Genomic DNA, 15,193 nt, shown 5'->3' with positions numbered 1-15,193 from the left:
CTGCTGGTTTTCTGTGTTTACACTCAGCAGATAGTTTAGTTAAACTAAAATCCACAGACTGAATAAAGTATCATCAAGTATGTGTAAATAATTTCTGAATATTAATTTTTATTCACAAACCTTGAGACTAAAGTGCCATTTAGACAGAAAACTGGTTTAAATTTAGTGTCAGGGCACCGGAACACTTTGTGGTCAGAAGTGGAATCTGAAGCTGGTAAGGTAACACTCAGCAAGAGACCAGAATGAATGGATGATGACCTGGAGGACAATCTACCACAAACTCACTCAGTTCCACTAAATGAGCCATTTGTGTGCCATTCTGAAATAATTCTCAAACCATACCATACCATTCAACACTGGCATTACAACTTTTTAAAGAGAACCACTGACATGCAAACCAAAGTGTAACACCGTCTCAAAGACACAGAGTTATAGTTTTAATTATAAGGGATGCAACACAATCTCATCATGCAACGTTCATATCATTTCACGGTAATATGATGAATTATTACGAGAGTTGTACGCCGCTACGTCACTGTCTGTTTGGAACGCGTTACCCAGGTAGCCATGAAGTTAAATACATGACTTACATTGTTTTAAATGAGGCACAGAAGCAACAGGAAGTTTGAGCCAACAGAACCAGACTTTGGCATGAATGCCAAAGCTGTCGTTGGTCACGTGACGAACACAGCGTGGTAACGGTGGCTAGTGGCAGACCTGTGCAGCAAAACACTAAACCTGACTTACAAATGTTTAGTTAGCCCATAGAGTTGGCTACCTGGGTAATTGGCAGACGTCAACAGCCAGTTCAGTCAAATATTTGGTGCTCTGTGGATGGCGCAACCCGGCGCACCTCACAGCACCATGGTAGGTATGTGGTGGACCAGAGAGGCCGGGTGTGGCACGGCCGTCAGCTGCGGTGGATGATGAGGAGGAGGTGAGTGAGCTCCGTGCATGCCTCCTCCTCCTCCCATCACCACTACACTTCCCGCCGGCACACCTGCATCCCCGGCGGGTCGGTGCCTGGCGCTCTTCTGATGTGCCCGCAGACCAGCTAGCTGCGAGTATGCAGACTGGCACACGTGACATTTGTAGGGGCGCTCGCCGGTGTGCAGCCGTACATGGTTCCGGAGCGTGGAGGACTGGCTGAAGCGCCGGTTGCAGAAGCGGCAGACGAAAGGTTTGTCCAGAGTGTGGATGCGCATGTGGGAGCGCAGATTACTGCGGGAGTTGAAGCCGCGGTGGCAGATGACGCAACGCATCCGACCAAGACTGGAGGACGAGGAAGAGGAGGAGGAAGATGAGGAGGAGTTAGAAGGGCCTTCACAAGTGTGGAACTCATCTGTGAGGAAGAAAAGAGCAGACAGGCCGACCGTTAGCCTGCGCTAATAATCCGCTAATATTCTGCATTCGCTCTGCTGAGGATACCATGTTGTCACCCATGTAGTTGGAGCAGCAATAAATTTACTATATTTTCCAGAGTATATCATAAATCCCATTTTTTAAATAAGTGCTGCAATTTATACTTAGGTGTGACTTATATACTAAAAAATAATGAGTTTGTTATTCATAATAATAATTACAATAATTACTCATATCAGACTTTCACAGGAATAAAAGCACTAATCATATACCTATAAATGACACGCCAATATGATTGGATAAAACACTAAAGAATAAATAGCAATACACCCTTTTCGCGGACGGGTAATATTTTTCATACCACCCGAGTAATCAGCCAATCCGGACAGCGGAGTGGCGCCACGACGAAGTGGCGCAGTCAGGGGAACTGTGAATTACTGGTGAGTCACTATTAATAATTTCTTACGTGTCCAACCTCGTAGGTTGATCATTAAAATTAAATTCATTAGTTCTAAAAGCCATCATAACTATTTATAGGAAAACGTTCTATTTTTTTTCTACTCAGGTTTGAACTTTGAGTGTTTACACAGGAGAGAAAAGTGAGAAAATGTTAATGCCTGTTTGAGAAAAGTGTATAAAGTGTGTAGTGAGGGGTTTTACAGCCTTAAAACATCTATAATTATTGTAAAAAATAACACTGACTACTTTGCGGATTTCGCCTATCGCGGGTTATTTTTAGAACGTAACTCCCGCGATAAACGAGGGACCACTGTATATGATAAAATCGTTATCAAGTTGTTCACCAATGAATATGGCTTTTTACACCCTTCAGAAAACCATACAACATTTATCATTTATAGGTATATGATAAAATCGTTATTGTGTATCATTTCCAGAAAATGTGGTATGTTACTTTTTATTATGTTATTTTTTTATACTAGTTTGGGATGTGCGACTTCATTCACTCACTCACTCATCTTCAACCACTTATCTGGTATTGAGTCACAGGGGCAACAACTCCAGCAGGGGACCCCAGACTTCCCTTTCCCGGACCACATTAACCACCTCTGACTGGTGGATCCCAAAGTGTTCCCAGGCCAGTGTGGAGATATAACCTCTCCACCTAGTCCTGGGTCTTCCCCGGGGTCTCCTCCCAGATGGATGTGCCTGGAACAGTGAGTGTTGGAGGTCACAGTCTGATGAAGCCAACAGGACCACGTCATCTGCAAAAAGCAGTGATGAGACCCTGAGCCCACCAAACCGGAAACCCTCCTCCCTGACTACGCCTCGATATCCTGTCAGTGAATATCACAAACAGGATTGGTGACAAAGTGCAGCCCTGGCGGGAGGCCAACCTCCACTGGAAACAAGTCTGACTTACTGTCGAGCACCCGAACAGAGCTCTCACTTTGTGAGTACAGAGATTGGATGGCCCCGAGAAGGGACCCCCTCACGCCATACTCCCACAACACCTCCCACAGTATCTCCCAGGGTACCCAATCAGATGCCTTCTCCAAGTCCACAAAACACATGTAGACTGCATGGGCATACTCCCAGGCACCCTCCAAGATCCTTGTGAGAGTAAAGAGCTAGTCGGTTGTTCTATGACCAGGACGGAACCCGCATTGTTCCTCTTCAATCAGAGGTTCGACTATCAGCCAAACCCTCCTTTCCAGCACCTTGGAGTAGATTTTAGCAGGGTGGCTGAGTAGTGTGATGCCCCTGTAGTTTTAAATATGGGGACCACCACTCCAGTTTGCCACTCCTTAGGCACTGTCCCAGTCCTCAATGCAATCTTGAAGAGACGTCTCATCCAAGACAGTCCCTCCACACCCAGAGCCTTCAGCATTTCTGGACAGATCTCATCAACCCCCGGGCCTTGCCACTGCGGAGTTGTTTGACTACCTCCATGAGTTCCACCAGGGAAATTGATGATAACCCTAAACAATAGAAATTCCATTCATAAAAGAATAAATGGCAATAATGAAAGTACACTGCAACAATATACAAAAGAACTTATTCTCTGAAGAAAAGACGATGTTCATATTTTTTACTAAATCAATAAAAGGTTTTGTTCTCGGCTTGAACAGAGACCATTAAATTTGAAGCAGAACACCAAAAGCAAAACCTTCATTTCACAACAGGATTTTTCTTCTGGAATATTTTTAGATTTCCTTTCGACACCCAACATATTCCCCAAAAACGTTTAGTATCTTTATGACACACTTTACACCCATTTAACCATGTGACATTTCAAATGTAAGTTTAATTAAATTTCATTCTAAGTCGGACCTGTAATTTGCTGTATTACTGCTATGTGCGCTAACCGCTAATTAACTAACTCAAAGGTCATGTGCCACATCAAATTTCAGTTTTTAAATGAATCCCCAGTAAAAGGTGTTCCTCAGGGTTTAACTTTGATGTTACACCATTAGTCACCCTAATTTTAGCTAATGTGATTCTATGCACCAGTGTTAACCTTTCACAATAAAAGTCCTTATTGTGTTCTGAGTGAAGTTCATTCATTCATTCATTCATTCAAGTTGCTGCTGGCCTGGAGTTAAAATGCTCTTAATGTTAACGATAACTTGAGTTATCAGCAGTAACCGGCAGAGCCTACGGCTGTCCTGCCAGGTCAGTGGAAGGGAAACACCCGCCACAAAATAGGGTTTCAAATCACATTCTTTCATAACGTGTCAGGCTCCTGTGCAGGAGTTTGCATCATAGCGTGTCCGATACAATCCCGACGCACAAACAACACGCGGACAGAAGTACAAGGCGACTTCAGCGGACAGTAACGTATCAAATCTTTACCGCTCTTATTCTTCTTGACCTGTTCGTCGTCTCCTCCAGGAATCCCTGGGATACCCAGGAAGGTATTGTGGGAGTTTCCGTACCAGACCAGCAGCTCCTGATCTGGTGGGATTGTCTGAGGACAAAAGATGGAAAAGATGGAGGGAAAATAACCATCAAGGCACATTTATTTATTTACATCATCGCAGTTAATGAAGGACAAACATGTTTGGGAATATACAATTAAATCCCTGAAAGTCCAAAATTATTATATTATTATTATTATTCCTCTTAATTGTTATAGTTTGTAAATTTCCAGTTCTTATAATTAATATGGGAAGAGAATTATTCATAAAAATAAATTCTATCTGAAATAAGAAATGTTTGAAAGTAAAACATTAAAGCATCAACCAAATGGTTTCAATCACTTAATACACATCATGTTTATCATGTTTAAACTCAAAAAAATGTCACACGTGAAAAAAGACTCTGTTGGATTTACATGATTTAAATATGTACATCAGAATGTGTCCAATTAACATCATTTCTTATGTTTTTAATTGAGAAACATAAAAAATTGTGTTATTTGGACATAAATTTTACACTTTATTTTTGTTTCGTTTGATTTGTATTTATGGTTTATTTAAATTTCTGAGAAATCAATGTCCATAAATTATTAATAAAAGCTCTAGTTTCATTTAATTAGAAATATTCTAAATGAATGTTGTTGCTCGGTTTATTTTGGAATACTGAATTACTTCACTGGAAGTTTCTCTCTCTCTTTTTTTTTTAGACTTACTTGTATTTTTTATTGAATCTTGAGAGCAATTAAACCTTTAAATCTTGTAGTAATTTTATTATTAATTACAATCATTTATAATTAATCAATAGTAATGCTATTGATCATTAATTGGTAATGTCAATTTAATTAAATTTATTTCATTTATATAGCGTCAAATCACAATAAAGCTGCCTCAAGGCATTTCACACAAGTAAGGTCTAACCTTACCAACCATACTAGAAATGATTACAAATAAAACTAGACCTGCCATCAGGTATACACGGGGTCCAAGCCCTGTATGCAGACTGACTCCTGAGCCCCCGTCAGGGCCATGTGACTCATTTCACCCCAACATTTCAAATGTTGGAGTGTGTAGACCAACATGGGGGACTATAGTATCCGGCTGTGATCCACAGTTACAACAAAGTAAACTTAAATATATTTGATGCATGTTTTTTTTTTTTTTTCTTTTTTAATTCTTGCACCCCCTAGTGACCTACACCCACTAAATTAGGCAGACAGCCTTTACTCATGGATATGTATCATTATGCAAAGTTTCATGGTTATGTCAAGTAACACTGGGAAGATATGCAAGATTTTCTGTTTGGACTGCTCCGTGCAGTAGGTTCTGCTTGTAAAGCTGACAGCTCTGACCTACCAAGCGCATTTTAATAACTTTAGCTCCTAATGGTCCATAGATTTCACTTGCAAAGATTGGTGTCAGTCGAAGTGATGACGAGATGGATTTGAAAGGTTTTACATATTTTGTAATGCTGCATAAAAAATTGAGAAACTGAAATGGGTGTGGCATATATTAGAAGATTTGTCACACTCCAAACCAATCTGTGGATGTGTGAATGTTGATTGTGCATGTATTTTGGCGTTCTTATCAAAAGTTAAGAAAAAATGTCAATGTCAATTTTGCTGTGGCCCTACCTCCTGCCAGCCTGTATTGTCCCTGAAAATTTCATCTTGATAGGTTGTGAGCCACATCCACTTTTCTAATCTAAAATGCAATAGGCCATGCCCCCTTTCAACGATCATGATGCACTTATGCACTTCAAGTAAGACCCATCCCAGGATTGTCCCTGTCAAATTTGGTACAATTGTGATAAGCCAATTTTGAGATAAAAATTGTAGAGGCTGATGGCGCCCCCTAGTGTCCAATCAAAAGTATTTTAATCAGGATGCCTCTCTGTACTATTCTGCATCAACCACATGTGTTTTGTGCAGATCAGGGTTACTGTTACAAAGGTAAGTTCAACTACCTATGTGTTTGTAACAGGAAGTTCATCCTTTATTTCTCAGGTAGGTTAACACCCATCAAGCTCATTTTTATAACTTAAGCATCTGAGCTCCAGTAGACTCTGTGTGCAGAGTTTGGTGTTGATCAGAGCAGTGGTCTGGGTGGCGCCTCAAAAAGTCAGTTATGCATATTTTGCTAATTTGTGAAAAAAAAAACAACTATCTTGGCGGAAATGGGTGTGGCCTAACTCAGGAGACTCAGCCCTAGCCAGTGAGCGTGTCTGTACAAGGCACTTGAATGTGTGATCTACAGTTTGGGAGTCACAGGGCAAAATGCAACTGTGCTGCTACAGCACCCCCTATAGGTGGATTTGTTTGATTTTTTTGTGTCTGAGTTGTGTGCAGGGTTTCGTACTAGTTCTGAAAGTGGCACCTCTCCAGTTTGTATGGTCTAGGCTGCAGTATACATTTAATGGAAGAAAATAATCCTGAAAAAAGGAAATAATAATAAAAGTAGACCTGCTGGCAGGTCTACATGGAGTTCCAGCCCCGTATGTGGACCACCTCCTTAGCCCCCACGAGGCCCATGTGACTTGTAACATTGCAGCTGTAGGGATGTGGGCGACGGCGCTGTCACACCATCTTTGGACTAAATTTAACTAAGACATCCACACTTTTTCAGCGTAACCACTGAACCACAGCCGTTGCTCCACCACGTGCACGAGGTGCTGTGCGTACAGCTAACTGTAGTGTCACGCAGTCTGTCCGTCCATAGTTGTCAATTTTCAAAATCTAATTTACCACTGTATCTGTTCAACAACAGTGACAGAAATGTTCTCTTTATGGTACATGTAAAGGTCAAAGGTGACTGGACAACGGGTTGAGTTGAATATTTTTCCAAACATGAGGATCACAGCATCAGTCACTTCAAGGTGCTTCATGTGAATAAGATTTAATCTGATCCATTCCTTCAACAAGACACCTGAAGCCGACCAGACTCTCTGTGGTAACCATCCTTGGATAAATCCTGCACCTCCCTCATTTACTTCTCTGCCACACCAGACTCTCATGTAATACCACAACTCTTCTCTTGGCACTCTGTCATTAGCTAAGTCCACAAACAAACAACAACAAAAAACAAACAAACAATGCAATTCCTTCTGGCCTTCTCTACACCTCTCCATCATCACTCTAAGAGCAAATATTGCATCTGCAGTGCTAAGTCTGCGTGTATATCATAACAGCTTGCTTAAATGTGTGCTTGACAGCTGAAGTTCAAACTTTGCAAATACATTCATTGACATTCTTAATGTTCATGGAAAAGTCATCACCCTGAGAACAGAGGGCGCTGTCCCACTCTGTGCTTTAGAAACATTTGAAAGAAACAAGGAACATTAATTATACTACCCCAGTTTCATTTTATGTTTTGATTTTTTTAATTTATATTAAGGGCGGTTGTCACTTAAAGGGCCTGACTCGGGTTTTACTCCCTCGTCGTTGATGGGGGTCGGACTTGATGCTCCATCTTATTGCCTTATGTAACCAGCAGAGTTAGTGGTTGACCTAAGTAACAGATTTGATTTTTTTCGTGTAAATTCTTGGTACTAAAATCAATGATTATTCTTTTGGGGGGGTTACACCCGCAGCAGATGACCTCCTAGTTGGTGGTAACAATTAGGGGATACAAGAAGATAACCGAGATGAAATGTACGACATTAAGGGACAAAGCCTTTGGGTATCATTCAGAACATCTCTGAAGCAGATCCAGATCAGACTGGATCAGATTTATTTGGCAATAAAGTACATGTACATAACATACATAAAACAACCATGCCGAGGAAACACAGTAAAACATAAAAACCTGTTTCCACTGTGGGTCTCTGGGAGGAAGATTACAATTCTATTTAGTTATTATATTTACTGAAATAAAAAAATAGACCGTGGCAGTGAATAAACCAATTCCTGCTTTAAAATCCGAACACTTACCACTGAACTATTCAACAGCTCTGTTCAAGTGGTTAGTGTGCTTAGTTTCAGTGAGGAAGGTTCCCGGTTCAAACCCCACCCCTGCCACATTTCTCTGTGTAATGCGGAGTTTTGTCAGGAAGGGCCTCCAGTGTCAAACTTGTGCCAAACCAACATGCGGACCCGCCTCGGATCTGCTGTAGCAACCCCAAGTGAAAACAAGGGAGCAGCCGAAGGGTCTTACTTTAACTGGACGGCGTTTCAATTGTACTTATTTTTTTCATATGGCAAAAAATTAAAAACCTTCCTCCTATATACAGTATGTATTCAGAAAACAATAAGTGGATTTTCTAATTCGGACCAAACTGCTTAAAACAGGACTAAAAGTCTGTGACTGAAAGACGACAAGGACACTGTCCACACAGAGCGCTTCATCTGGAGCTTATGTCACTCGGACGTTATATCACTTTCGGGTGATTCCGGGCATTTAAACGCTGCACTGCTCTGGTCTAACTGCCACTACATCTGCAGTCAAACTTTGTACGCTTTTGTGTAAAAAATGCAAAATAACTTGTAACGATATTACGCAAAAAGGAAGACAAACTAAGTTTAGACAAAGCCAAGTGCAGTTCAGCACCGTCAGGGTTCTCGTCCCAGAGTTTGACTGACAGGACGGCAGCCCTAAGATGAGGCGTTCACTGACCTCCACCGCCTTGTAGAAGATGCTGCTGCCGATCTGAACCACCTCCAGGTTCTGCTCCTGCTCGTTCCTCGCACACTTAATGTAGGTCATCCAGCTCCTCTGGTCCTCCTGGCTGGCGTCAATGAAATACCTGACGGTCCCGTCCTCGTTAAACACCTGAAGACCAGGACACACAACAGGAAATGGGTCAACGACATCAAAAGCTTCACAGCGGCTACTTTGCTCGACTCCTGAACAGAAGATCTTTGGATCAAGACCGTCTGTGCCCGTTCTCCACACACATCTGCACCTACATCAGAAAGGGTGTCAGGTGTAAAACTGTCAAAACTATAAAATGTCCAACTTCTTTCTGCAGTTCACACATAACTGCACATAGACACCTCAATTCAATTTCAATTTATTTTCATTTATATAGCGCCAAATCACAACAGAGTCGCCTCAAGGTGCTTCACACAAGTAAAGTCTAACCTTACTAACCCCCCAGAGCAGCAGTGGTAAGAAAAAACTCCCTCTGAGGAAGAAACCTCAACCAGACCAGACTCAAAAGGGTGACCCTCTGCTTGGGCCATGATACAGACACAAATTATAGAACAATTCACAAAACGAATATACAGGAAAAGCTGTTGGTGCACAGGACAGGACCTCTTTAAAGGTTCCAGAATTAAATCCCTGATTATTCCTTCCAAATGATTATTTCTGTATGATTTGAACATTTGCATTAGGAGAAAGCAGAGTTTGAAAGTTTTTAGTCAAGGTGTATGTAAACATATGTTCATAAATAGAGAGCATATCTCACCCATATTGGCCTCTCTTCATTGGCTTCCTGTTAATTCTAGAATAGAATTTAAAATTCTTCTTCTTACTTATAAGGTTTTGAATAATCAGGTCCCTTCTTATCTTAGGGACCTCATAGTACCATATCACCCCAATAGAGCGCTTTGCTCTCAGACTGCAGGCTTACTTGTAGTTCCTAGGGTTTGTAAGAGTAGAATGGGAGGCAGAGCCTTCAGCTTTCAGTCTCCTCTCCTGTGGAACCAGCTCCCAATTCGGATCAGGGAGACAGACACCCTCTCTACTTTTAAGATTAGGCTTAAAACTTTCCTTTTGCTAAAGCTTATAGTTAGGGCTGGATCAGGTGACCCTGAACCATCCCTTAGTTATGCTGCTATAGACGTAGACTGCTGGGGGGTTCCCATGATGCACTGAGTGTTCTTTCTCTTTTTGCTCTGTATGCACCACTCTGCATTTAATCATTAGTGATTGATCTCTGCTCCCCTCCACAGCATGTCTTTTTCCTGGTTCTCTCCCTCAGCCCCAACCAGTCCCAGCAGAAGACTGCCCCTCCCTGAGCCTGGTTCTGCTGGAGGTTTCTTCCTGTTAAAAGGGTGTTTTTCCTCACACTGTCACCAAGTGCTTGCTCACAGGGCGTCGTTTTGACCGTTGGGGTTTTTCTGTAAGTATTGTTTGGCTTTTACCTTACAATATAAAGCGCCTTGGGGCAACTGTTGTTGTGATTTGGTGCTATATAAATAAAACTGATTTGATTTGATAAATGTGAAGCTCCATATCATCACCGTAACAATGAAATTTAATCCTATGGCCATGTGAGAAGAAGAGTGGCCCCAGAGACAAACCCTGAGGTACTCCGTTTCTTCACACTGGAAAATTCTGACACAAAAATACATTAAATGTCACCATCAGTGTTTCTGACGAGAGAAGCCAAAACAACAAACAATAAATACTGTTTGACTGTTTGAAAGCAGGAACACTGAAGCGATCAATAACAGATCGATTGCCCAGCGAGAGCAGCTTGTGTCAGAATAAATCTCACAAATACGCTCAGAGAACATGTGTGAAAACAATAAATGACACTGCAAACTAAACCACATTTTTATTAATTTAATCCTTATTTTAAAAGACACTGCAAAGGCTGAAAACATCATAAACTCACTTTAATCTGAACAAATTAAAGATCATCAGAATTTACTGATTATATTTTACTTTTTAAAAAGTGCTTTACCAACATTTTTTGTATGTAAATTGGACAGAATAAAGAAACTAAATTTGACATAAAATGATTTGAGAGATTGTTGGAAATATCTTTTAATTTGAGACATTTTCCCTCAGAATCATCTGAAGTGATGGTCTGAGGAACGCTAACGAGCAGACGCCGGATCGCTGACTGAGCGATCAGGAACAAAAGCAGCAGGAATAAAGGAAGCAGCCGACCTCCCACATCAGGTTGTTGTTCTTGTAGATGTCGATGTGTTCAGGTGAAATCAGGCGTCCGGTGAAACGGGCCCATCTCTGTTCCTGATTTGATCCAGGCTTTGGAGAAAATACCCAACCTTCTCCTGAAACAAAAAATAACACGTCACTGTTAACACCACCAACACGCCACTTCAAAACAACACACTGCCCCTACCAATGCCAACGATACGCCAGCATTTATGACAACAATAAAAATGGATTGTTAACATCACCAAAGCGCTGCACCACTGTTATAGACGGCATTGTTTGCCTGCATCTGTGTTCAACTTCACAACATAAAAAGTGACCATTGTAATTGTTGTGGTCACGATCTTCATCATTTCAGGGCGACAGTAAAAAAAAACAAACAAACAAAAAAAAAAACACTGCATCACACCGCTGAAATATCATGTTTCTTGCTGTCATGAATCTAGGATGCTGCGGAACTTTATCGACTTTTGGTTGACAAAAAAAAAAAATTGTCTCAGTTGTTACTCACAATGTGAGCTCAGTAAAGCAGTGTGTCGTCTGTAAAGGTTGGTTTTACCTGGGACGGAGCTCTGAGCGATGATCACTTCACTCGGCAAAACCAGACTGGACAGTTCTGGACCTCTGAGACAAAACACAAACATTTATCTTCACTTTCAAAGTCAAGCTGAGAATTCTCATGCAAACTTTCTTTTATTATTGTAAACAGACGGACTTTAGATGTTAACACATATCTGCACCTGGACAAGAACCCAGATTCTTTTCCGGATCAAACTGTACCAACTTTCTGATGGGTTTAATCAAAAACTGTTTGGGACAGATTCACCAAAATCTCATTTAAATGACCGTTACTGACAGGCGGACGATTTAGCTTGTGTGACCACGCCCATCAGTCCGCCTGTCCAGAGTCCAGGTATTCAAACCAGTGATAAAGACTATAGTCTGGACCAGGGATGAGCTGATCCTATTTACAACTTGTTTTCTTTAAATGTGCTGTGTTTTGTTTTCTAGATTTGAGAAACACACAAAACAATCTTAATAGCGCCCTCTGGAGGGTGGTTCCACCTGCACCGGCACAGGTGCTCACTCAGTGCTCAGTTAGTTTAAACCACTTTAATCCTGATGTGAAACACTCTTTCTGGTGTTAAACTGACACCAGAATGGGTCTCCATATGTTCACTCTTTTCAGTGTCAACTTTAACACTGACAGTGTTGACAGGACAAATATCAGTCCAGTCCCACATGAGACTGGGCTGATCCACACCCACGCTCACGGTCAGTTTAAAATCTCCAGTTCAACGAATCTGAATGATTTTTGAAGTCGAAGCATGTGAAGGGAACGCATACCAACACGGGAGAACACGTGAAAGGACCGGGCGGGATGCGAACCCACCCTGTCCCCTGAGTGCTATGCTGCCTGAGTGGACAGAAGAGACACTTTTGTGTTACTTTAACACTAGCGCTCTTACTCCCACATTAAAGTCACCAACATAGTTTAAAAATCCATAAATTACATAACACACGTCCACGGAGCCCGAGCAGCGCCACGTTGGAGATGATGACTGGGTTTGATCTGTATCCTCCAACGAGACAAAGCGTGATGCACAGCCCGCTCTCCCCTACTTCAAAACCTGCTGCTGGTTATTTCTTTTTTCCCCTACAGCAGATCTGTGGATCCAGATTATTATTATTATTTTTTAACTGGAGCTGATCAGAATTAAAAACGTTTGAACATTTCAGGATTTTTTTGTGTCTATTTGTTGTAAATCATAACATTAAAAAAATCATCTGTAAAAGATTTTCTTTGATCAGTTGAGGAGAGCTGTAGTGAAAAACGTTTTGATTGAATATTTAATGAGATTTATTTTACATAAACTAAAGGTTATCACCTCACAGGGGAGTGTGTGTGTGTGTGTGCGCACGCGCCGACAGGAAAGGTTTTCGCCAGATATGACAGAAGTTTATCAAGACGAAAAAAACTTTTTGGTGTTGATCAGGACTAATTAGCTACATAATAATAAAACATTTAAGGCTGAACAAAATTTCAGTCAGTTTCTTAAAAATGGATCCAGTGATCTGGATCAAACCTGTCAGCATTCCAGGAGATGGAATTTTATCCAGATGACGCCTCTTTAAATCCGTTAATATTAAGTCAGTACGTTCGCTGAAAAAATACATTGATTTTGTTTTCTTCGGCCGCACGAAGCCGCATGTTGAGCTGCAAAGATTATACACACAAGTGGTTTGGACCCAAATCCAGACGCACGCCGAGAATGAACCGGACACCTGGAGACAAATTAGTCCGTTGTTATTATTATTATTATTATAGGCTGGTTACAAAAGGACGAACATGTAGGCGAATTTTCAATCTTTCACTTTCCTGAGGACAAAGTGTTTTGATTTTCAAAAACGAAATTATCTGCAGCTTTAATGAATGAACGAATTCGGAAACAAATTAAATCTGCGTGAATATGAAGATGTGACCTTTTATTTTAAACTGAAGCATTTTTTTTATAATAAATTGTTCAAATCTCTCCGTCAGAATCGGTTTTAAGATGCGACTCCAGAGTGAAACAAACGCGCTCAAATGATCCGAATTTAGCAAAGACAGAAAAATAAATGATCAGAAGAGCAGGTTCCGGGGACCAGGTTCATGTGGATTCTGTCGAACGAATTTTACCACAACTCCAACGAATTTATTAAGAATCGACGAGGAAAAAAAATAACTGTCAGGGGATAAAAAGGCCGCGACACGCAGCTGGCATCATTTAGATCAGATTAATTCACAAAAACCTTGAAAATGTTTGTTTGAAAAAAAAAATAAAATAAATAAAATTGTTTAAAAATGTCTGAAACGAACAGAAAAAAAACTAAATTAATTTGACACAATAAAAGGTTCTTCGGGCTTTTCCATTTTTTGCGCTCGGAGTCGCGGAGCAGATCCGATCCGGACCCGATTCAACTGGTTGATGAGACCTGATGTCACAAAAATCATAATAAAACCGAGTAACAAATTGAATAAATTGCGTTTTAAAAAAATTGTCTAAATAAATAAATAATACTGAATAATTTAAATAAATATTAAAATATTGTCGTATTTTGACGGCAGTTTAAATAATTTCAGTTTCGTCACAAACTTACGGTTTTCGTTTTAAACGTTTCTTTTAAAAAGCGAACACGGGTTCGTGCGCTTGTTACCAGGTCGGAAGGTTCTCGGTTCTTTTCTCCATGCCGCTTCATCCCGCATCTGCCGCCGTGACGTTTTAAAAACCGACACCGAAACACAGTCTTTGATTATGACGACACACAGCGAGTCGGCCAGCGGTCTGACGTCACTGACCTCCGGAGAAGGACTGCGCGAGGACCTCGGCGGTGAAGGCGGTCTTCGGGCTCGCGCCGGCGGCCCCGCGCTCCTCGTGCTGCAGCTGGTCGCCGAGCACGTGCCGCCAGCGGCCGTACAGGAAGCTGTGCAGGATGTCCGACGTGATGATGTCAGCCAGGGAGAGCGGCGCGTGCTGCGGCTTGAATCCCGCCTTGAGGCCGAGTGCCGCTCCGGGGAGAACCGAACCCATGACAGGTCCGAGGCCGGAACCCACCGAGGAACCGCCGAGTCCCCAAGAAAAAGCCCCCAAACTGGAAAAAGTCCACCGGACCGATTCTTCTTCTTTTCAAAAGTAAAATCAATTTAAAAGAGAAAAACAACAAAAACATCAACAACCTGAACGAGCGTTTGAAAAGAAAAAACAAACAAACAGAGAAAGAGATAAAATATAGAAATAAAAATATATTTGTTCCTGGTGCAAACAAATGAAGTCAGAAAGAATAACGAACGTTTGAATGTTGAAAGTTTTGAGGCTGAAATGAAACGAAGTGAAGGTGAAGGAGTTTATATAGAGCGTGCGCGTGCGCGTGCGAGGAGATCAGAATCACCTCCTCCGTTTTTCTAAAGGGGGGGAGGGGAGAGGGAGGGGGGGGGGAGAGAGAGGGGGAGAAGAGGAGAGAGAGAGAGACGAGGGGGGGGAAGAGGGAAGAGAGAGGGAGGAGAGGGAAGAGGAGGCGGAGAAGAAGGAGAGAGAGAAGAGAGAGCGGATGGGAAAAGGAGATAG

The 15,193-nt window shown here is 41.6% G+C and overlaps 1 protein-coding gene across 1 annotated transcript; it reads right to left on the bottom strand.

The window, feature by feature from the left end:
* Positions 1 to 730: 730 nt before the first annotated feature.
* Positions 731 to 14,576, bottom strand: LOC117505646 (PR domain zinc finger protein 12-like). Its single transcript, XM_034165219.1, has 6 exons — positions 14,428 to 14,576; positions 11,647 to 11,711; positions 11,079 to 11,203; positions 8,850 to 9,005; positions 4,177 to 4,291; positions 731 to 1,342 (listed from the first exon to the last, which is right to left on the bottom strand). The coding sequence occupies exons 3-6, from the start codon at positions 11,085 to 11,087 to the stop codon at positions 855 to 857; spliced, it is 768 nt and encodes a 255-aa protein (XP_034021110.1). The 5' UTR covers positions 11,088 to 11,203; positions 11,647 to 11,711; positions 14,428 to 14,576; the 3' UTR covers positions 731 to 854.
* Between the last annotated feature and the right edge of the window lie 617 nt (positions 14,577 to 15,193).

This window comes from Thalassophryne amazonica, unplaced genomic scaffold (assembly GCF_902500255.1).
Source record: "Thalassophryne amazonica unplaced genomic scaffold, fThaAma1.1, whole genome shotgun sequence".
Taxonomy (NCBI): Eukaryota; Metazoa; Chordata; class Actinopteri; order Batrachoidiformes; family Batrachoididae; genus Thalassophryne; species Thalassophryne amazonica.
This window is presented reverse-complemented; position numbering and strand designations above follow the sequence as displayed.

What these genes read in the sequence shown, in the direction of transcription:
- LOC117505646 (XM_034165219.1), bottom strand. An exon ending in TCTTCTACAAGGCGGTGGAG is followed by an intron (nt 4,292 to 8,849) that starts GTCAGTGAACGC and finishes TTTTGTCCTCAG; the next exon opens with ACAATCCCACCAGATCAGGA. An exon ending in GGTCAAGAAGAATAAGAGCG is followed by an intron (nt 1,343 to 4,176) that starts GTAAAGATTTGA and finishes TCTTCCTCACAG; the next exon opens with ATGAGTTCCACACTTGTGAA.